General features: G+C 37.9%; 1 protein-coding gene across 3 annotated transcripts in view; it reads left to right on the top strand.

Annotated features, from left to right (window-relative positions):
• LOC144211382 (thyroid hormone receptor alpha-B) overlaps nt 1–19,669 on the top strand; it is a 65,798-nt gene extending 46,129 nt beyond the window's left edge. For 2 of the 3 annotated variants that reach the window (XM_077738569.1, XM_077738570.1), the window contains exons 3-10: nt 3,663–3,958; nt 10,373–10,434; nt 12,030–12,130; nt 13,082–13,229; nt 13,290–13,495; nt 14,452–14,598; nt 16,540–16,798; nt 17,628–19,669. In XM_077738569.1, coding sequence (XP_077594695.1) covers nt 3,903–3,958; nt 10,373–10,434; nt 12,030–12,130; nt 13,082–13,229; nt 13,290–13,495; nt 14,452–14,598; nt 16,540–16,798; nt 17,628–17,878 — 1,230 coding nt within the window. In that variant the 5' untranslated portion in view covers nt 3,663–3,902 and the 3' untranslated portion in view covers nt 17,879–19,669. Of the gene's footprint in view, nt 1–3,662; nt 3,959–7,662; nt 7,768–10,372; nt 10,435–12,029; nt 12,131–13,081; nt 13,230–13,289; nt 13,496–14,451; nt 14,599–16,539; nt 16,799–17,627 lie in introns of those variants that run through there. The other variant, XM_077738571.1, reaches the window with a different exon arrangement.
• The last annotated feature ends 2,442 nt before the right edge of the window (nt 19,670–22,111 follow it).

Here is a 22,111-nt window from a genome sequence, read left to right on the forward strand (position 1 = left end):
TTTTGGAGAAAATTTAAGACTTTTAATTGCGCCTTATAGTCATGAAAATACGGCATTCAGTCAACAGACAAAACATCCCCTCGCAATTTCTCCCAAAACTCTATATTTGCCCTAAATCTACTGCCGACTGTCTTTCATTTCTTTGAATATTTTGATGATGCGGCGCTCTTAAAACTGTCACCCGCTCTGGTTTTCAATTGTTAGCATAGGCAAAGAGTCGCCCCCATGGCCCGTATATATATATTTACGAGCGGCGTCTTCGCTGCCAGCGACTCGAGAAGACAAACGACCCCAAAAAGAATTCGGCGCGGCGACAGGACGCCGGCTGACCTGTTTTCCGTGCTCCGTATAGAATGTTCTACCTCGCGTGGCCTCAGCTGGCCCGGGTCGGGCCTCACTGTACACATGCAAACAACGTTGGCGCAAACAGAGCATGAGGGAAAAGGAATAAATGAGGGAAAAGTTCATGAGGCGACCTGTATACGTGCAAGGAAGAAAGAGAGGAGGAACCTATAAGAATAGGGGCTATGTAAAGGAAGTTGGTCTAGGAAGATCAAGGAGAAATTAAAATGTTGAGTCAGCAAGAATAGATATTGATTTTGCAACAACAGCAGAAGGAAAAAAATATACAGTGGTACCTCTACTTACAAAAGTAAATGTTTCCATAACTTGAAACAATATAGAGTGGTACCACTACTTAAGAATGTAAATGGTTACAGAACTTGTCACTTTGTCACTTGGATTTTTCGTAAGTAGAGCAGTACTTTATATGTAAAATTTCTAATTAGTTCCACTGTCCTAAAAATGACCAGCTAACTCCTTTAAAAAAAGCTTAAATGATCAAATGCCTAATTTTGTATGAAAGGTGAGAAACATACGTGTTAAAAATAATAGGAAATTAGTTATTAATGTATTAAAATAAATAATAATCATGCTTTCATTCAATTTCAAGACTTCAGATTGGTCCCCCAACATTTTCATTTACATTTTCTTGACTTTTGTTGGTGTCAATATACTTTTATCCATTTTATCAAAACTTTTTGTTGCCCACATTCCCATTTTGCACATTTTTAAGATTTCAGATTGGTCTCCTAGTACTTTTACCCTATTTTCCAATACTTTAGTTTATATCCAAACACAATTTCAAAACTTCCCGTTAACATCCAAATACTTTTGTTTACCTTTTCACAACTTTATGTTAGTGTCCCAATAATTCAAACTAATTAATCAACATTTTCTTGACTCCCAATACTTATTTTCTGTGTCAGTCATTTGACGGATTGGACATCTATCGCTCTCAAAGGCAAAAAAAAAAAAAACATGACAATGAATGCGAGCCGATCCTCTGCATGAATTTGCAATCAAAATGTCATTCCCACAATTATCTCATACACTCACTCATTGGCAGTAATTATGAAGTATTTTAAGAATGTATGTCAGCAAAGGCAATTAAAAGTGAAGGCTGCTGCGGTTTCTTACATTTTATATTTAAAAGACAAACGGGGGTTGCAGTTTGTGTTGATTGAATGATTTTCTTTTTGAGTGCATCACAACACTAGCTTTTTTTTCCTCCTACTTAAAAATAAAAGTATGGTTAATTTCCATCATAATTAGTCTGTCACTGCACTATGATATTATATGGTGAACAGATGTGGTCAAAGCATTTATCTTCATTAAATATGACGACATGCGGAAATCCACCGTGCACGTTCAAATGAAGATGAGCAGAAAAACATCTGCGGGCCTTAAATCTCTTCACTGATTTGGCCGTCATTGGCCTTTTCAACTTTTGCCGTCGTGGCCTCCATCTTTTCATCTTCATTTCACCTTCGCAACATTTTCCCCGCACCTTGGAAGAGACAAGTATTTTTAACTTTACAAGCACATACGCTTGTACCTACATGCAAATAACAATAATTGTAATAATAATAGGGCCATTGACTATTTTTAGGTGATAAAAAAGCCTAATTATTAGTACTGAGTATTCTAAATACAACTCAAATATATAATTAGAAAGAGATTTTAAATTAATACAAAGCTAAATCAATCCTTCCTCCCATCAGGTGTCAGGCTCTTTAACAAAAAAATGGCTAGGACCTACCGTATGCATGCATGTACATCTATGTGTATGTATATATGTGCTTATATATATGTATGTGTATGTATATATGTGCTTATATATATGTATGTGCATGTATATATGTGCTTATATATGTATGTGTATGTATATATGTGTATGTATATATATGTATGTGTATGTATATATGTGTATGTATACATGTGCTTATATATGTATGTGTATGAATATAAGTGCTTATATATATGCATGTGTATGTATATATGTGCTTATATATATGTATGTGTATATATATGTGCTTATATGTGTGTATGTATATATGTGCTTATACATATGTATGTATATATAGATATATTTCAGCAACACACTTATTTTTTTATATATTTATTCATGTATTTATTTATTAACTTACTTATTAACTATCTATTTATGTCCAAAATACTTTTCCTATTTCTGCATCCTCACCCTCTTGCTAATGTGACAACGAAATTTCCCAAATACGGGTTGAATAAAGTTATCCAATCCAATAAAAATATACATTTTCATATTGGGAAAATTCACCACCCTCGGAAAAAAGAATCCAACATCCCCGTTAACTGAATCCAGTGCAGCCAAGAAAAATACTCAGACATAAAACAAGACATTATGCCTTGATAACACAGATTTATTCCTTAAAGAATGAGGCTTTATGGCTATTGGCTTAAATTTATTTGTAGCTTGGCTCAAAATAAATTGAGAGTAATTGATGAAAAAGTCCACAGTGCCCGCTGTGCCCACAACGACTGTCTATCTTATTCTCACTTTAGCCACTAGGCACGAGGCATATTCGCCCATCTAGTACGCCGCGGGAATTTCTTTCACTAGCCGACAGGAACAAAGGTGCCATCTGTCTCTCGTCCTGTCGCTCTCCCGCTGCGATAAGTGGCCGATTGTTATGGAGCGAACAAACAAGCGCCAACTCAAGTACCGCAGAGAGAAAGAGAAGTAGTAGACGTAATGGCCCATCAAAACAAATTTGGAAAGATGCGAATGCCTTTTAGTAATAACTAGCTGTATTCACTTTGAAGAGGGAGAGAAACTGTACTAAATGTATTTATTTTTTTAAATTGTATGGAGAAAATAAATACTTGAAATATTTTTTTAGAGAAAATGAATACCTTTTTGATTTTAGATATTCCTCTGAATTGAATTAAAATATCACTTTTTAATTAAGATTTACATTTTTGTTACACATTTTTAATATACAAATAATTTTAACTATTTTTAAATTAATATATAATATTTAAATTTTTTGTTAAACAATTTCAATGTACAAATTATTTTAACTTTTTAAATTAATATATAATATTCACATTTTTTTGTCAAACATTTTCCATATACAAATTATTTTTAAGTATATTTTTTAATTGTTTACAATTTTAATTAAATATTTGATCAGTTTGAAATGCTTGTCTGTTTATTTTGTGTGTTTTTGTGGGTGTGGGGCGGGGCTTTTGTGTACAACATACTTCCAATGCGTATTTGCAATTCCACATTCACATTTTATACTATTATTAATTTTGTTTTGTCTTTTGTCATCTTCCAGATTGTGTGGCTCCTCCTCCTCTTCCCCGCCAAGGCTGACCATCAACCCCTCCCACCTCCAAGGTCATTCTTGAACCTCCAAGGTCGCCACGAGGGGACTCGACATCCCACCCTCGCGGGGCGTTTGCCCCTGCCCTCTTCCGGCGAACGACCCATCCCGATCGGCGAATGACAAGCGTGCATCCGAGGGCGGGGCTTGCCTCAGTCTCTCGTGATTGGCTGCTGGATGGAATTGAGGTGAATGGAACACATGCCCAAGGAGCAAGAGCCTAACCCACTCGAGGGCGAAGAGAAACGGTGAGTTGACGCACGGGACTGGTCGGGCTGGTCAAAAAGTAAAGAAACACGACGTGCCGCGATCAATTATAAAGCGCTTTGAAGGAAAGTGCCAAGATCCGAAGTAGCGTGCAAATATAAAATGTGCTTCCGTGTATTTAAAAGGGTGTGGAGGCTTTTGTTTTAACACCTGTTAGCCCTGCCAAGAAGATTGTTTTTTTTTTTCCAGGTAGTTTTACACGACTTCCCACGTAGATGTTTTTCATCCCATTCTGCCAATTTGGGAGTTGTCCAGTTCCAAGCGAACAATATACATGTAGTCTTTCTGTAAACATAATTATTTTATAGTCACATAAAACGCAAAACAACATTCCTTGATTCATAGCCAGATCTTCTCTCTCTCTCTTTTTCTCTCTCTTCCTGGATTTGGCTAGTGCTCAGTTAAGAGCATGATGGGTAATCCTTTTTTTCTGGTCTCTTTTTGTGCCAAAAGTGTGCAAAAACACTGCAGGCTTGATAATTTGGTCGTTTTTTATGCTTCAGTGCACACTTTTAAAACGGGTCCCCCAAGCCTGTTGCTAATAGCGACAGAAAATATGGAGGTAATGTCAACCATGAGTCGACCTACAAAAAAACGTCTAAAAAAATAGACCCAAAACAGGCAGCAAGTTCATTTCCAGAGGTTTTTCTGTGTTAAAATTTTTTTTTTGACCATCTTGGAGACAGTTCAACATCGTTACATGAAATTTGGTGGATATACCTACCATGAGTAGACCCCCAAAACGGTCTTAAGAAATGGAAGTCAGCCAAATTGCTCTTAAAGATCTTTCAAAACTCTATGCAGTTATGTTCACGCACTATTTATTTGAACCCAATGCACCTCATGTCCCGACTGCCATGATATGTTACTTGACTCTATTTGTAACCAGACAGATCTGATCCTAATTTAACTTGAACATGAAATTCGATTTATAACTTGACCTGTATATATATATATAAGACTAATAGCATTGGATCAGGTTGTCAGTCATAAGTAGATATATTTCAAAATGTATCACTTATTTTTACTGTACACATTTGCATTCAATTATATTTAGACCATTTTGTTTTAGATTATGGTTGGGAAGTCATTTTTATTCATTCTGTACTTTGGAAATGAACTTTGTTGCAGTAGCACAGACACAGAAAAAGACATTGTAGAACTAGTTAAAACTTTTTCTGTCTATTTGGTGATATAATATGTATATTTGGACACATCAATCATTTGTCTCCTATAAATTAAGTTTGGAAATCAGATATTTCAGGGCAAGTTTACGATATTTGCCGATATTCCATAGATTGATTTGATTTAAAGGCCTTTTTGATTGATTTGCTACCCTGTACAGTTCTGCCCTAAATACCTTGACCTTGAATATGGAGTAAGAACTCGTACAGCTCTTGACCCAACATTTCTGCCGCATTGCGTTAGCGGAACCTTTGATTTCCACTAGAGAGACGTGAATCGCATTTACACCGACTGTCGCATTTGATAAAGCACGATCAAACCTCCGTGTCCCTCACCTCGCCCGTGTTTGGCGATGAATATTTGTTCGCAGTTGTACTTGTATAAACAAGCTTTAGATTTTCCTTCCCGTGAGGATGTCCTGTCGCGCCGCGCCAACGAGCATTGTTGCGTGTGGATTGTGTGACTGATTACATCAGGGCTACTTTGTGGCCCCGAGGGGGTTCGAATATCCAGTCGGGCCCGTGAGTACCGTTCACTCTGCCAGGCTTGAACGAAGGTGAAGGAACCCGACGGATTGGCCGTCTGTAATTCGTCCCGAGGTGTGAAAGGGTTGTTGAGTGTTTGAATTCGGGCAGTGAATGATCCCTTCGGAGTGTACGTTAATTATAAAATCAGTTGGAGTTAAATTGTGCTTTGCCATTTCCCTTCTGTTACTGTTCCAGAGTGTGCCAGATTGGGCAAAATTCTGCCCCAATGGGCTTCATTCAAAGACTCTGGGTAGGCACATTTGGTCCGATTTTGCAGTGGAGGTCTAGTGAAATAGTAGGTTAGCACGTTGGGCTCACAGTTCTGGGGCCGAGAGTTCGATTTCAGGTGAGTCCTCACTTTGCATGTTCTCCCAGGGCTTTGTTTGGGTTTTTTACTGGTGCTCCAGTTTCCTACGACATCCCAAAAATATGCAGGATAGCCTGGTTGAACACTATAAATTGCCCTTGGGTATGACTGTGAGCGTTAATGGTGGTCCGTCTCCTCGTGTCCTGCAATTGGCTGTCCATCCATTCAGGGTGTTCCCCTACCTAGTGCATGTAATTGACTGGGTAAGGCTTTAGGACCCCCTTGTTAGGATAAGTGGTTCAGAAGATAAATGGTTTTACAGTGTTAGTGTCTTTTTGCTTCTTGAAACTCTCGAGTTATCTATTACCAAAACTCCATTTTGCCTTTTCAGATGTTTGGTTTGAAGCCTTGAAGAGATAGATTTCCATTCTGGAAAGTTTGGGGACTTTTGTGTTTTCAGCCCCCTAAAATCCAGCCACCACAAATGTTCATTGGCTGTCAATCCTTCCATGTTAAATGGATTGGACAAACTCATTTAAGTCTGAATAGTCAACTTGGAAGTGGGACAATATCCTCCTTATTTCAGTTTCTTAACTTTTGATGAAACAGTGGTTCTAGTGTTGTTGTTTTTTTAGTCATCCCCAGTGATAAAATGTATTCAGTATTTGTGATACAAGGCATCTTTATACTTGGATATACATCTTGGATCTCACACACACATGGGCATCAACATTAAGTGTCACATGTGAGTCATGATCTTGATTTGTTTTACTTCTCAGGAAATGAATTTTGAAGAAAAAAGCCTCAGTTCTTATTAGGCACAGCCGCGTGATTTTTGTCCAAAATAATGAATTCTTTGTTGCTCTTATATTTTGTTTATCATGGCTGAAACCTCTCTTTATTTCAACCCATTTCCTGCCAGGGCGAACACTGCCTAGCTCAGTTTCTATCTAAAAACAAGAGATCCAGCCCGACACATCATTTTGTGAGACCCGCAAAAGTAGATAACTTCATTCTACCGCTAAATTTTAGTACAAATTTTGCACGGGATTTATTTTAAGTACGTTTTTTTTGTAAAACCGATCTCGTTTTACCCATTTCGGATCATCTCGGTCACTGGTAGCAGTCAAAAACGTAATCTTTCACTGCTAATATAACGCACTTCTGCATTTTCACTATATAAATATAGCGTGTCAGCAAGCAATGTACCCAGACAGTCAAGTTGTCGGCGAATTTAGTGCATACTGATTGGCCGTGTGAGTAAATATGTGCCACGTTGCATTTGTATGGGTTTTATTTTTTGCTTAATAAGGGGAATATCAATGATTATTAAGGGGAGAAATTGGCTGAGGTTGACTGGTATATAATTCCTTTTTAAATTCAATACCTGTAAAGAAATAATGTTTAAAAGACCTGAACAGCATAATTTAATGCTAATTCTTATTATGGATTGGGCGTTTAGTACCTCCAATAGCGGTCAAGGGTTTACAATCTCTTCAGAGCGACAATTTTATTACCGTCGACTAAAACAAGTTGCTCCTCGTTCCACAGGTGGAGGGATAGCAGCGTGGGCCAATGGGAAATTGGGATGGGCGGGGCTTATTGTGAAGCCGCATAGGGGTGCATTTGGTGAGCAAGTTAAATTTAGACTGGATCTGCCGTTTGGCTTTCAGCACTTCGACCCAGACGTCGGACTGATTTGATGTTTTTATTTTTATTTTCATTTCTTTTCTTTTAACATGCATCTTTTATCATCACTCTGCGTCACCAGGTCAGAATTACCAAACGTGCACTTTCGTCTGTGTGTGTATGTGTGTGTGTGACGGGGCGTTTGTGTGTCCGTAGATGTACACTTTGAGTTCACTTGTGCAAGATTAGTTCAGGTTCCTGAGCAAAAAACACGTGACCGAGGTATCGAAAATGCATCGGCGTAGCCTTGACCCCATTTGCGACGGGGGCACATTCCGTTCACGTCCGCGTCCGAGACTTTAATGCACAAACAAACAGCTTTTTAAGTTATCTAAAAGACGGTGAGTGCACCAAAACAAAGCAAAATTATTAAGGCTCAGCATACAGGAAAAAGGAGACCCTAAGCGCTGCTGGGGTGGTGTCACGTGACGACCGGTCGCTCAAGGACACCACGGGGGTGCGGTTAACGCCCGTCATCGCTCGTCGTCTCGGTTTTCAGTGTGTTTAAGCTCTTGAGGTGTATAAACAGGTTTCTGCATACGCTTGGCATGCCGGAAAACTTCAAAAGTGCTCCGCTGACTGTCGTGGTTAACGTTCCACTTGTTGACAGTGTGAATGTGGGTGTTAATGGTCTTAGGTCGCTACAGGGTGGGTCGAAAGGAGCTAGGAATTTGATATTTTTTAAATATTAGTTATGTAGATGTTAGTTATGGTATTCATTCAGAACCATTGCAGTCACTTCAAAATATAAACTGTTCTTTTTGGGTGGAATTTTGGGGGGAGTTACATCTGTTTGTTGTTATTTGGGGTATCTTTTTCTAGTTTTCTGATATGTTTTGATTGCTTTTTTTGGTTTATTTTTATGAATAATCTTGCACATTTTTTGAAGTATTGCGAATTCTCACACTGCCGTACTTTGCTTTTTTGTTTTTTAGTTTTTGTATTTTTTCTGTGTTTTATTTGGGTTTTTGTAGCATATTTTTGGAGTATTTTTTTAAAACATTCCTTTCAGTCTAAATTTTATGTCTGACTGATCTCATTAATAGAAAAATAATCTAGGAAAACTAGTTAAAAGTCATAAAACTGTCAAAAATATAGAAAAAATGTTTAAATATATAGAAAAAGCAGAATGACTCAATAAAATCGTTTGCGTTTTTGCACATTTAAGTCACAAGTATTAAAGTAAAAGGTAGTTGTACATATGTATAATTATGTATAATTTATTTAGAATATATTATACTTATAATTAACTCAAATACGGGATGAATAAAGTTATCCAATCCAATTTTTATGCAAAAAAAAAAACAAAACCGGGGGGAAAAACTCATTTAACTTGAGAACAAAATGCTTACATAAGCATACTCAAATAAAACTAAACTATTTTTGACAGCTAAGGAATTGGCCAAAAAGGTAGCAGGAAAGTGGTTTTAATCATGTTTATTTACATGGTAAAAATAAATAAATAGGTCAAAGGTGCCGTCTGTTTTGAAGTGTTTTTCTCCCACCGTCCCAGCAATGTTAAGCCTTTGCTTGGCAAGCAGGCCATGTTTGTATTTCTCCCGTCACTATTTTGGCCTCCCATGCTGTCGGAGGCTTTACGTCCTTGTAAAAACTCTAAAACGAGGCCGGGGATGACGTCGTGTTTGTGCGTGTGATAATACGGTGGCATGTTTGGCCAACAAGAAGTGCTATAATGCGCCACTTGTTGGACAAACATGTTAGAGCTCATATTTAGCTGTTGTATGTCAAAGCAACAAATGGATTGGATGTCAAGTGGCATCATTGGCCCTAAAATATGAGCATTTGTTAAACACGATGAATTAAAGATAAAGAAAAAGTAACATTATTACAACTATGAAGTGTTATTGTTAATTATTGTATTTTCTCACGTATAGGCCGTATTTGTAACTCAAAAATGACTGAATCTTGCATATAGTCATTGTTAATTACCGTATTTTCTCGCATAAAAGCCGTATTTGTAACTCTGTAACTTTGTAATAATGACTGAATCATGGGTACGGCTTATATGCGCATAAATTAGACTTGAAATGCCTGAAACGCAAGACAATGCAGCCAATACAGTCTTTTATTTCAAAATACCGAAAAGTAAAAGGGCTAAAATGTGAAACAACATTTATTTTGATGTCTATGAATGAAATTCAAGAAAAAAATAAACCGTATCTTGTATAAAACGTGAAAACTAAAACTCCAAGGACAGTAAAAATCAGTTGTTGATTGATTTGACTTAAATAGTGAAACATGGAACCATTTTCCCATCATTTCCATTTAAAAATGGGATATTCTTCCCTCACTACTGGGCCTTTATTAAATGACCTTGCAGTGATGGCAAGACAGCGGATTGTGAAAGCAAAGCGACTCAGGGGATTTGGAATCACTTCCATCTCTGGCACTCCCTGAACCTCCTCCGAGGCTTTTCTCACAAACACTTTGCCCCACAACTAACCGCCTCCCCCACTTCCATCTGCACTCCATCCATCACCTTTTCCTCTCTGGCGGAATTTACCTCTGAACTTGACGGGCGTCTCGTGTTCGCTACTAACGTGGGGATCTTTTTGGTTGGGTTCCCTGCAGTGTGTTGTCTTTGTAAACATTTGTTGGAAATTGATGCTGAAATCTAACGCTACTGTCACAATTTGACCTGTTTTATTTCTTTCCTTGTTTCCCAGGTGGCTCAATGGCCCGAAGAGGAAGAGGAAGAACAGCCAATGTTCGGTTAAGAGTATGACGGGTGAGTTGAGAACTTTATTATTGCATACAAAAGGCGCACTGATTGATAGGGCGACCTGTCCACTTTGGGGAAAATGTTAGACTTTTAAGTCCGCCCTATGTGAGTAAATATGTGTTGCGTTGTTTTTGTATGGTATTTAATCACTTAATAAGGGCAATTGTAATTATTAATAAGGGGAGTAATTGACAGCTATGTAATGCCATTGGGAAAATTTAGTTTTCCTACGCGAACTTAAGAATCCTCACACTCTTGCGGCCATACTTTCGCACAAAATACCAAGGCTCATTTAATCCTACCTGGCAAAGCGCCTTTGGAGTGACCTTTTTGAGATAGAAAAAACATCTTTTGTCCTGTTAAAACCTCATTTGTAGTCTTGGAGATCATAGTAAAAGTACCTCTAGGCATGCTGGGAAAGTTTCTAACCTTGATTCACCCCCGATCGAGGCAGCTTCGCTCTATCACGGACATATTTGCTGCAAGCCTGTTAAGCTTCACGGGGGTATTCCAGTTTTACGAAAGCATACGCTGGCGTCTTAGCCGGACATTTTCTTCTTTTTTTTTATGACCTTTCTATGATGATCTGAAATCTTTGTTGTCTTAACTGGCGGCTTTTTTCGCGTCCTCGTCTCCTCGACTTTATTTGTGATTATTTTTACTCGAATGTTGTCTTCCCCTCTTCCCTGAGGGCACAATTTTCCTTCTCTGTGTTGTATCAGCAATTTCCGTATCCATCACATCATGTTCTCGTTCGTTTGTTTGTGTTTTCTGGAGCTTCAATCCTTATTTCACGGCACTTACTTTTCCCACATTCCGAATTAACCATTTGAAGAGCAAATAACCGTATAAAACCTGGCATCCATTTATGTGGACATCATTTATTTTCATAATAAATTGATATTTTTGTTTTTGTTCATGGAAAAAAGACATTAGGAATGTGTTCTTCTTAGGAAATATCGGAATAAAAACAGGGGGAAACCGGTTAAGGCAGATAACAAATAATGAACCAATAGGATAATATTTCTATATACAAAATACAATTTAAATTTTTTAATTTCATTTTTAATACAAGTATATAGTTCAGACATTTTAAATCATTGAATAATTGCACTTTTTATTCAAGCTATTTAAAAAGGAGAACATTTTAATAAATACAAGTACTTGCTGTTTCCCCCTTTTGATTGAAATTAAATTGAAAAATAAATTATAGAATATTTACTAATAACTCATTGTCCGTTAATGGTAAAACAAGACTTCCAATTCATTTAAACTGGGAGGACTGGCTGTGATTGCTCAATATTTCAATCCCATTGATGGCGCTAGACGTCCAATTCATATAAACAATCCCAGTTAAAATTGATTGGTCGTCTTGTGCCATCAATATAAGATAATGAGTTGAACAAATGCCATACAATGGTTTAAACAGAGCAAAATAAATGAATGCAATTCTCTTCCTAAATAGCGGAAAATGTATTCTTGGTGGTAAGCATTGAGATCAATAGTAGCAGACAGGACTGCCACCTAATGGACTGGAGTTAATTATGTTCACTTGACTGAGATTTGGACGCATTTGAGTGATTTTCACATTTGTGTTCCAGGGTACATCCCCAGCTATCTGGAGAAGGATGAGCCGTGCGTGGTGTGTGGCGACAAGGCTACGGGATACCACTACCGTTGCATTACCTGTGAGGGCTGCAAGGTATGCAAACATACACCAAGCAACAGCATTTGGTACATTTAAACATCGTAAATGGCGTAAATTGGAAAGCATTTCAATTCCAAAGAGTTTTTAGGTCACTTTTAAGTGAGCGTTTCAGGTTTTTTTTTAGGGATACATGGACATTTATCCTTGTTTACTGATTTTTTTTTTTTTTAGCGATCAATATAGTCTATTAATGCCTATCTGGGAATTATTTCAGTGCGTTTCAGTGTATTCATATTAATTCTAAGTAATCGTAGTAGTATTTTAATACAACTGTGTATTTTCGAGTGGTTAAATGCAGTATTCAGATTATTTTTAGTCAGTATTTTCTGAGATTAACGAGTATCTGAACTACTTGAAATATTTTCTTCAGTACATGTAGTCATGTTTGATTTTTTTATTTTATTTGTATTTATCCGGGATGTTAAGTCGTTCCTTTTCAAGTTGAATAGGTAGCGATTTATAATGTAAGCAGCCTTGATACACATTAGACAGTATTTCAATACAACTATGCATATTTCAAGTAGTTAAAAGCAGTATTCAGATTATTTTTAGTCAGTATTTTCTGAGATTCACGAGTATCTAAAACACTTGAAATATTTTGTTCAGTACATCTCGTCATATTTATATATATTTTTTTTCATCACGGATGTTAAGTCGTTCCTTTTAAATTGAACAAATAGAGATTTGTAATCTAAACAGCCTTGATACACAGCATAGTACAGTATGCATTTTTTGCAGTATACCTCAAGATTATATTGTTATTTGTAGTCTTTAACTCTTTCGCAATCACTGTTCCATTTTAAATGTAACATTGAGTGATAATGTTTGACTACCATTGATTTAGTCCATTCCGGTTTGATCATGAGATCTAAACAACATGAATTGCATCAAAAGATTCACTCATATCAGTAAATCTACAATGATGTATGTTTTGTGGAACTGCAGGGTTTCTTTCGCCGAACCATCCAGAAGAACCTGCACCCCGCCTACTCGTGCAAGTACGAAGGCTGCTGCATCATCGACAAAATCACGCGCAACCAATGTCAGCTATGCCGCTTCAAGAAATGCATCGCCGTCGGAATGGCCATGGACCGTAAGTCCCATCGTACACTGATAAAATTCCAGAAAAAAAAAATGTGGTTTTCCTCCGCAGTGGTCTTGGACGACTCCAAACGGGTGGCCAAACGGCGCCTGATCGAGGAAAACCGCGAGCGCCGCAAGAAGGAGGAAATGGTCAAAACGCTTCAGAATCGGCCGGAGCCCACCGGGTCAGAGTGGGAGTTGATCCACATGGTGACGGAAGCCCACCGCCACACCAACGCTCAGGGCTCCCAGTGGAAGCAAAAGCGCAAATTCCTGGTAAGAATCCAACTCTGGGTATTGGCGTCTCGGCCCGGATTTCTTCACGCTAATCCTTTCCGGGGCTGCTAATTCCTCTCCTGTTTTCCTGCTTTTGCTTTAGTCTTATCCTACTCTTCTTTCTCCCTCGCTAAATCCTCCTTGAGCGGAGCAAGAGAGTTTTGTAGATTCTCTGCACGGTTTAACGACGATTCGCCGTACTTTCCCAACGTCCCGCTGTGGGATTCCGTTTGGGTTTTTAGGGGTTGGCCTATGTTCGTTGAGGGCTGGGTTGCAGTTATTGTGGAAGGTGGTTGCTAGGCAACTAGATGGACGTGAAGGGGTGTGGTGCGAAAGAGGCCACATAGGGATAATTTCATTACATGTTTTACTCTATTTTTTTTACATTTTAGTTTTGTTTTACTTATTGAGGGCCCAAGTACATTTATTTTGATCACTGGTTAGTTTTTATGATCAATACAAAGCTTTCCATTTTAGTTGGAATAGACATTGAAGCTCAAAATTATCATTATAATGACTATTTTTGAAGTCGGGAAATGTGCTATGTATCATTGTTTCCCAAAGCAAAAGCTGATATTTAAAGATATGAAAAGTTTTACTGGTTTTCATTCTTTTTTAATGAAATTACTAATATTTAAGTGAATTAGCAGAATATTTTTTTTAAATTGTCACGGTTTCTTTTCATTTTTGATCTGACCTATTTTCATTTTTTAATATACATGATTTCAAATTATTTTTGGAGGCCAATCCAAAATTAATATTTATTTAAATACATTATTAACACAAGAATAATACTGTTCACCATCAACAATAATGATGAAGTTAATTCTTGATTATTGATTAGTCTATTAACATTTACAGCGCTACTTACAGAGGCCGTTCATTCTTCCCATTGCAATGCAATGTTGTAATTCCACAACCCAGCATCCACTTAACACTTTTTTTTGTTCTACCAGCCGGACAAAATTGGCCAATCACCTGTGGCGCCCACATCGGACGGCGACAAAGTTGACTTGGAGGCCTTCAGCGAGTTCACCAAGATCATCACTCCTGCCATCACGCGAGTGGTCGACTTTGCCAAAAAACTGCACATGTTCTCAGAGGTCAGTACATTAATATTATTGTGTATTTTTGGCTGATACAACTTGTACTTAGGTGCGACTTATAGTCCAAAAAATATACTAATTAATGTAATGGTTGCCCCTGAATAGTTCAAACTGCAGATTCCGGCTCAATAGAAAACAGTAGTCGAGACTTGTTGATTTTTATGGTGAGACAAAATTAAAAGGGGGTTAAAAGAGGAAGTAAGTACCATAAGAAGATGATTACACGGAGATTTTTACCATCCAAAGTCACTTCCGCTCACTTCCTGGTCAACAGTGAAAAGAAATTAAAACTTTGTTTTGTGTATTTTTGTTTTATTTTTCAAAGAAAGGGACTTTCGGCTTTTGGTTGAATGAAGTCCTATCTATCAAATTCATTAAAGTACTCCCTAAGGTGATAGTGGGACTTTAAAGCCATGTAAATCATTTCCAGGGGGTATTTTGCATGTTTTGAAAATTCACAGCACCCCCCGACTCCAGTTTCTTTTGACAACTTAAAACATAGTGGGAATGTCCATCATAATAAATAAAAATAAACATCGGAATAAACAAAAAAAAGGAGGTCGACAATTTTAAATTAAAGTGACATTTTAAAGTTTTGAAAGTTCAGACCCTAAAGCTACTTTATTTATTTATTTTTTAAAAGATATCCCTCAAAATAATTTCCAGAAGCCATGATTAATAAGAAAGTATGCTATTTTGCCAGTTATCATGCATATTTAACAGCCTAAAGTCAAAGAGTTTATCCAATAAATTTAAATGGGAATAATGTATTTGATATGCATAGCACGACAGCAACATTTCAGAACCCTTTGTTTAAACTTTCTTAACTCTCAATTAAACCGTCATTGTAAAATAGATTATATCACTATTCTTAAAGATTATTAATCATAGCGAGCATTAGTATTCAGCATAGAGGGTCGATTAAAATGTGTCTGTTCGTGTTGTACATATTTAATTCATTTTGAGACCAGCATTATAGTAACAGTGGCTATCTTTAATTCAAATGAATGCCACTTGATTCATCATTTGCTCAATTTAATAGATTCGTCATGTGGATTGAAGTTGGTGCTGTGGGAACAAATGTACACGATAACGTTAAGACAGCGTAATAAGAGACGCTCATTAAGGGGAAATAATTGCATAGTCAGGAGATGAATATTAGGGGGGGTCTAGATTGCATCCATCATAGAAATTTAATCATCATCAGGATTATTTAAAGGGCTCATATTGAGGCAGCGCTGGAAACAGATTATGCGGATATGAATGTGTGTGCAGGTGCAGAAAACTTGTTTATGGGCCGTATTAAATAGTTAACTGCAAATAAAAAAAACTAAGTATGTTATTTTTTTATCTATAAGAAAGATAGTCAGTCTTTTTACAGTAAGTACTGCTAAAAAAAGACAATTTTTGGCTAATCTCAAATAAATGAATACATATTTTTTGGTATCATGCTCTAAATTATGAATAAAATTATCTAAAAATAAAAAAATAATAATAGTAACATACTGAATATTTAGTTTCTCCCTGTTTTCAATTTTTTTCTTTTAATTTTTTCAGTTTTTAATACAAAATTAATAAAGTAAAAGAATATAATTTGCTTTTCGTTGGAAATTATGTTTTGTCCTTTTCAATACTTAAATCTAATTAGGCCTGTTAAAGAGTGTATTTATGTATTTTTCATTTTAAGTGATTAATTGCTTGTAGAGGTCCAATAAACATTCATTCATTAACTGCCACTTTAAATGGATTTGGTGTCTCGGGCCTTCAATCTCAGCCAATAAATTAAGAGACTGAAAAAGAGCACATGAACAATTTCTCTAAATCGTTTAGTCTTGAATTATTGAATTGTGTTATCACTTGTCAAGAGTTAATTAATTTAATACCACTTTATTGAAAGGATTAAACATATATCATTGTTGTTGTTGTTGTTGTGTATAGTTGCCCTGCGAAGACCAGATCATTCTGCTAAAGGGCTGCTGCATGGAGATTATGTCGCTACGCGCCGCCATGCGCTACGACCCCGAAAGTGAGACGTTGACGCTGAGCGGCGAGATGGCGGTCAAGCGCGAGCAGCTCAAAAACGGCGGGTTGGGCGTGGTGTCGGACGCCATCTTCGACTTGGGCAAAAGCTTGGCACAGTTCAACCTGGACGACACGGAAGTGGCGCTGCTGCAAGCTGTGCTGCTCATGAGCTCAGGTAGAACAACTACACTTTTCCAACGATAAGTAGCACCTGAGTGTAAGTCGCATTTACCAAAGAATGCCTAAAATATATAAAAGATGCACTGGACTGCATGTTATACAACAGTATACGTTAAAGTAAGTAACTACAATAATATAAGTACCTGTTAATGTTACATATCAACACTTGATTTTTATAAATATAGCATAATAAATATAGCATAAATACCTGTTTGTGGTCAGAGTGAAGAAAGTAAAAGAATTATAAGTTACAAGCAAAATATTGAAAAAATGTATGACTTATTGAAGCTAAGCAAATTGAAGGCAGATTTGAGATAATAATACTTTATTGGTTGAGAAAGTTGATTAAAGTACATCATTAATAAAACTGTCTGAATGAGTGATATTCCAAATGTAGGCAATTTTATTTTTACTACATGTCTATTCTCACTACTAGGAAAAAAACATAAAACTAGGAAAAGGGAAGCAGGGGAAAAATACATATTTATATAGTATATACCAAAAAAATTGACTTATAGTTCAAAAAACTTTATTAGAAACAAAATTAAAATGCATAAAACAGAAAAACACTGTCCTTCACTGTATATTCATCGTATAACCTTATTTTAAGTTTCATAGTATTTAAATTCATTGCCTACTACTCACAAGGTGAAATGTCTAATTCAATTATATTGTAAAGACTGGCCATTTCAGCGACCATTCATTCATTCGCCCCATCTTAGTCAAAATGGATCGAAAATCTAGCACCATCAATGTGTAAAAATCTGATTTCAACATGCCTAAGAGTGCTTTTTTTAACCAATTATGTCGTCCACTCTCCTCAGACCGCTCCGGCTTGACGTGCGTGGACAAGATCGAAAAGTGCCAGGAGACGTACCTACTGGCGTTCGAGCACTACATCAACTACCGCAAGCACAACATTCCTCACTTCTGGCCCAAGTTGCTGATGAAAGTGACGGACTTGCGCATGATCGGCGCCTGCCACGCCAGCCGCTTCCTGCACATGAAGGTGGAATGTCCCAACGAACTCTTCCCGCCGCTTTTCCTGGAGGTCTTTGAGGACCAGGAAGTGTGACGGACAAAACAGGAAAAAAAAAAAACATTAAAAAAAACGTGAGATCCGGGAAAGGGAGGAAAAAAAACTTTGAACTGGAACTCACCAGCGGGGAAGAGGAAGAAAAACGTCCCTTTTTGCCCGCCGAGCACGCCGTCTCATTTTCCCGCCTTTGTGCACCACAACATACACACAGAAAATCAGCAGCCATAGCTTGTCTCAGTATTACACTCGCCGTTCTCCGGACGCCGAACCCTCAACTCAAAATCTGAGCCGTTACAGTCCATCCCAAGTGACACCGGTGCTAATGTTCTTCAGACTACTCCATTTTTTTCGTGTGTGTGTGTGTGTGTGTTGGCCATAGCTCCATATCTACCTTTTTACATATATTTTTTTCTTCTTCTTCTTCTTCTTAAAGTCATCGGACCGGCGCCTGTGACTAACACACACACACAGAGATGTAGACGTACACATAGCCTCACCTCAGTAACGTGAATGCCTCATTGGCTACCTTGCACAGGTGGCTTTTTTTTTTTAGTTTTTTGTTGTTTTTTTTAAGGAGGCGGGGTCCTAATCTACGGGGCCTTTTACTGAGTCCTCCTACAGGCTTCCATGCACATTTGCCTTTTTTTTCTTCTTTCTTTTGAGTTGTAAAGAAAAGATATATAGTGACACTAATCAGTGCAGGCGAAAAAAAACATTTTACCTCAAAAGTGGATACACCCCCACTGGTTCTGGGCACTACCTCACCTTTATACACACATGTACACACATACATACACATACATATACACACACCTCAGTGATTTGGTTGCAAAGAAATGCCACTGAAGAAGACAGGAGGGCGCGCCATTTTCCCTTTTTTTTTTGGATGGAAAGCTTGTTAATCCACCTTTTTTGGATTTTTTTTTTTTTAAGGAAACGGGACCAAGAATTTTGAGATTTTAAATCTAAACAAGACACACACACCTGGAGAAGCGGTGTAAAGGAGTACTAAGACGCCCCCCCAGAATTAGAAAGCTCCGCCTCCCGTGCACCCGGCTTTTTTGCGCAAATCGCAAAAAAATAAATGGAGCGGCCTCTGTGTGACGGAGGCGGCGTCAGTATTAGCGACCATGTCCATCCACCATTTTTTGAAGGGGGGGCGGAGGCAAGGGCTGGTATGCCCACCGTTTTCCCAAGTAGCAACTGGGAAGGACCCTCCTTGTGAGACAAGGCGGCGACGACGACGGTCCGTTCAGAGATGTTTGGATATTTTAACAACAAAAAAAACCTATGCAGCTTTGGAATTCCACAAGATGGGACAAGGCTGTGTGTGTTTGATTATGCGAGTGTGGGTGAGAGGATAAAAAATTGTGAGGATGCTTTAAAGCAGGGGTTCTCCAAATTTGGGGTTTAGGGACCCCTTATTGGGTTTAATAGTTATTAGGTGATGTCAAAAAGATGAGAAAGTGGCACAAGTGTTGTGTTTTTGTTGTCAAAAAGACAATTGTTGGGTAAAAAAGTGTGTAAGGACAGCCAAGACAAATTTTATACAGTGACTTAAACCTAAAAAAAATTGTTTTTTTCTTAAAATTTGATGTTCTTTTGAGGGAAGACAAACATTTTTCATCAAAAAAGTTGACATAAAAATAGGAAATAGATACTAACTGAACATTTTATGTCAACATCAGAAAAGGCAGAAAATATTATCAGAAAAAAAACTTTAGTTAAAAATTGTTCCCTGTTTTGAATGATTACTTTTAGCTCCTCCCAGTTTAAACAGATTGGACATCCATTCCCACAATGGCAGCCATAAGTTAAATATAGGTTAAAAAAGGGTCCTTAAACCCGATTTTTTGAGAACCCCTCTCAAAGCATATTTAACAAAAGCAAATTTAAAAGATTCTAAATCCTTCAAAGAAAGAAAGACGACTTTAAAAGGACTCCTGAACACAAAAAAAACAGCTATGATTTAATTTTTGCATTCTGGTTTTTGGTGTTGCTTTTTTTTGCTGGGCAAGGAGGGGGGCAAACAGATGTTTTTAGTTTTTTTTCTTCTTCGGACCACGCATGTAGTATAACCGCCATCTTGTGTGGGTAAAGTTCACCCCTCCATCACCCCCTTTTTTTTTATCAGGAGCAACATACGCCCAACAAAACGACTTTTTTTCTTTGTTTAAATGTTGATGATTTTTTAATGATGAAAAAAAATGTCTTTAGAAAAAAAAATGGAAAAAAAGTGACAAAAAAAACAAAACTGAAACACAATCTTGTCATACCTCACAAGAGCAAGTCAAAAAGAGTGGGCGGGGCTTACGTTTTGTCGCAGGCACAAGTGATGTGAGCATTTTCGGGGAAAACAAAACAACTTTGTGTTAACATAAGTTGTGTGCTTTTTTTGTAAGTTTTAAGTTACAAAATTGACACCGCCACCTCAAAAAAAAAAAAGCGCCCGCTTGTGGCGTGTTTGTGCGGGGGGGAAAAAAAGCGAAGGGGTTGAAAGGTTGCTTTGGAGTTTTGGCTGAGTGTTACTGGTCTTGAATGTAGCTGACAGGAGTGGGAGGGGCGGCAGCGAGCCCCTCCCCCTAAACTTCCACGCACCAGCAAAGAAGACGCAACACAACACACACCTCTGTTGTTGTTTGTGTGTGTGTGCGTCCCTCGTCTGTTCAACACGGACAAAACCGTCCAATAAATGACTCCCAGGCCCCCCCACCCACCTCCATACTTGATCCCCCAACCCCCGGACCCTCGCCCACCCCCCCAACCCACTGTCATGCAGGCTTTGTTTGTGTGTGTATGTGTGCAGCTCCATGAAACATGCTTCGATGTTAAATATGCAATTTGCTTCCAAAGTGAAACATCATCTGCTCACTTGTGTGGTTACCCAATCTGCATGCACCATTTAATTCTGTTAACAAGATGAGGGAAAACATTCGGCGCCCCAAGCTAAAAATTTTAATGGTGTGAAATTTGGTGAAAGAGACATGTCTAGAAATGTCTCAGGCAGATTTTCAACCTGTTTTTGCGCTCTTTTTAAACATCCACCCACAAAAAGGCCAAAAAAAGTAAAGTAATGCCCACCATTGACGACTGACCCTCATTTGTCCCTTGCAGTCAAATTGGATTGGACATCTAGCATAGTCAATATCACTGAGAGACTATCTATTATCAGTAGAAATGCATAAATGTAATTTACATGCTTCATTTTTTTAATTCTGGGGATTTTTTCCCCTCCAAACATAGACAAATTGAACTTTTTTTGCCCCACTCGCATCAAATCAATTGGCAATTCCATTCAATCATTTTCCTTACCACTTATTCTCACAAGCATTGCGGGGGTGCTGGAGCCTATCCCGCCAGGACCACCCACAAAAAGGCCTACAAAAAAAGTAATGTAATGCCCACCATTTATGACATCCCCTCATTTGGCCATCGCAGTCAAATTAAATTGGGCGTCTAGCACAGTCAATAGTACTGAAAAACGTTCTATTATCAGTAGACACATACAAATGTAATTTACATGCTTAATTTTTTTAATTCTGGGGATTTTCCTCCTCCAAACAGAGACAACTGGAACTTTTTTTACCCCCACTCGCACCAAATCATTTGGAATTTTCGTTTATTCATTTTCCTTACCACTTATCCTTTCAAGGGTCGCGGGAGGTGCTGGAGCATATCTGCTAAATGTTTTGATTTTCTTGTGGATGCATCTTGAGTAACCACACACACACTCCCATATTTCCTACGTTGACCTTAAGCCCCGCTGCTTCACAGAATGTCGTTTTGTAAACTATGTGTGTGTGTATATGTGTGTGTGAGTGCCCCATTGTACCTGATGCTCTCGTGGCTGGATGCCCCCCAACCCCCTTTTTTTCCCCCCAAAAAAATCCCCCAAAACTGGTTCTTTGAAATGCGTGCGAAGCTTTAAATGTTTTCCACCCAATGACCAACTTAATGTAAAGAAGAAAAATGCACGTGATTTGGCAATCACATTTATTTAGCAAAACGTCACCAATCCACAACGAAAAGCACTTAAACTCACAAGCACTTTTTGGGAGCTTTTCCCCGTAAAGACGGGGGAGGGATTTAAACAAAAAAACAAAAATTGTGATGAGGCAAATATGATTTGCGTGTTTTTTTTTTGGGGATTTTGACTTTAAAAGTTTGCTATTCTTTTGAAAGAAGTGCAATAGGCGAACCAGTTTTTGATTTTAAAAAAGCACTTAATTTTTTATCCACCTACCTGCGAGCATCAGGACCCCCCACTCA

The sequence above is a fragment of the Stigmatopora nigra genome, chromosome 18 (assembly GCF_051989575.1).
Source record: "Stigmatopora nigra isolate UIUO_SnigA chromosome 18, RoL_Snig_1.1, whole genome shotgun sequence".
Classification (NCBI taxonomy): Eukaryota; Metazoa; Chordata; class Actinopteri; order Syngnathiformes; family Syngnathidae; genus Stigmatopora; species Stigmatopora nigra.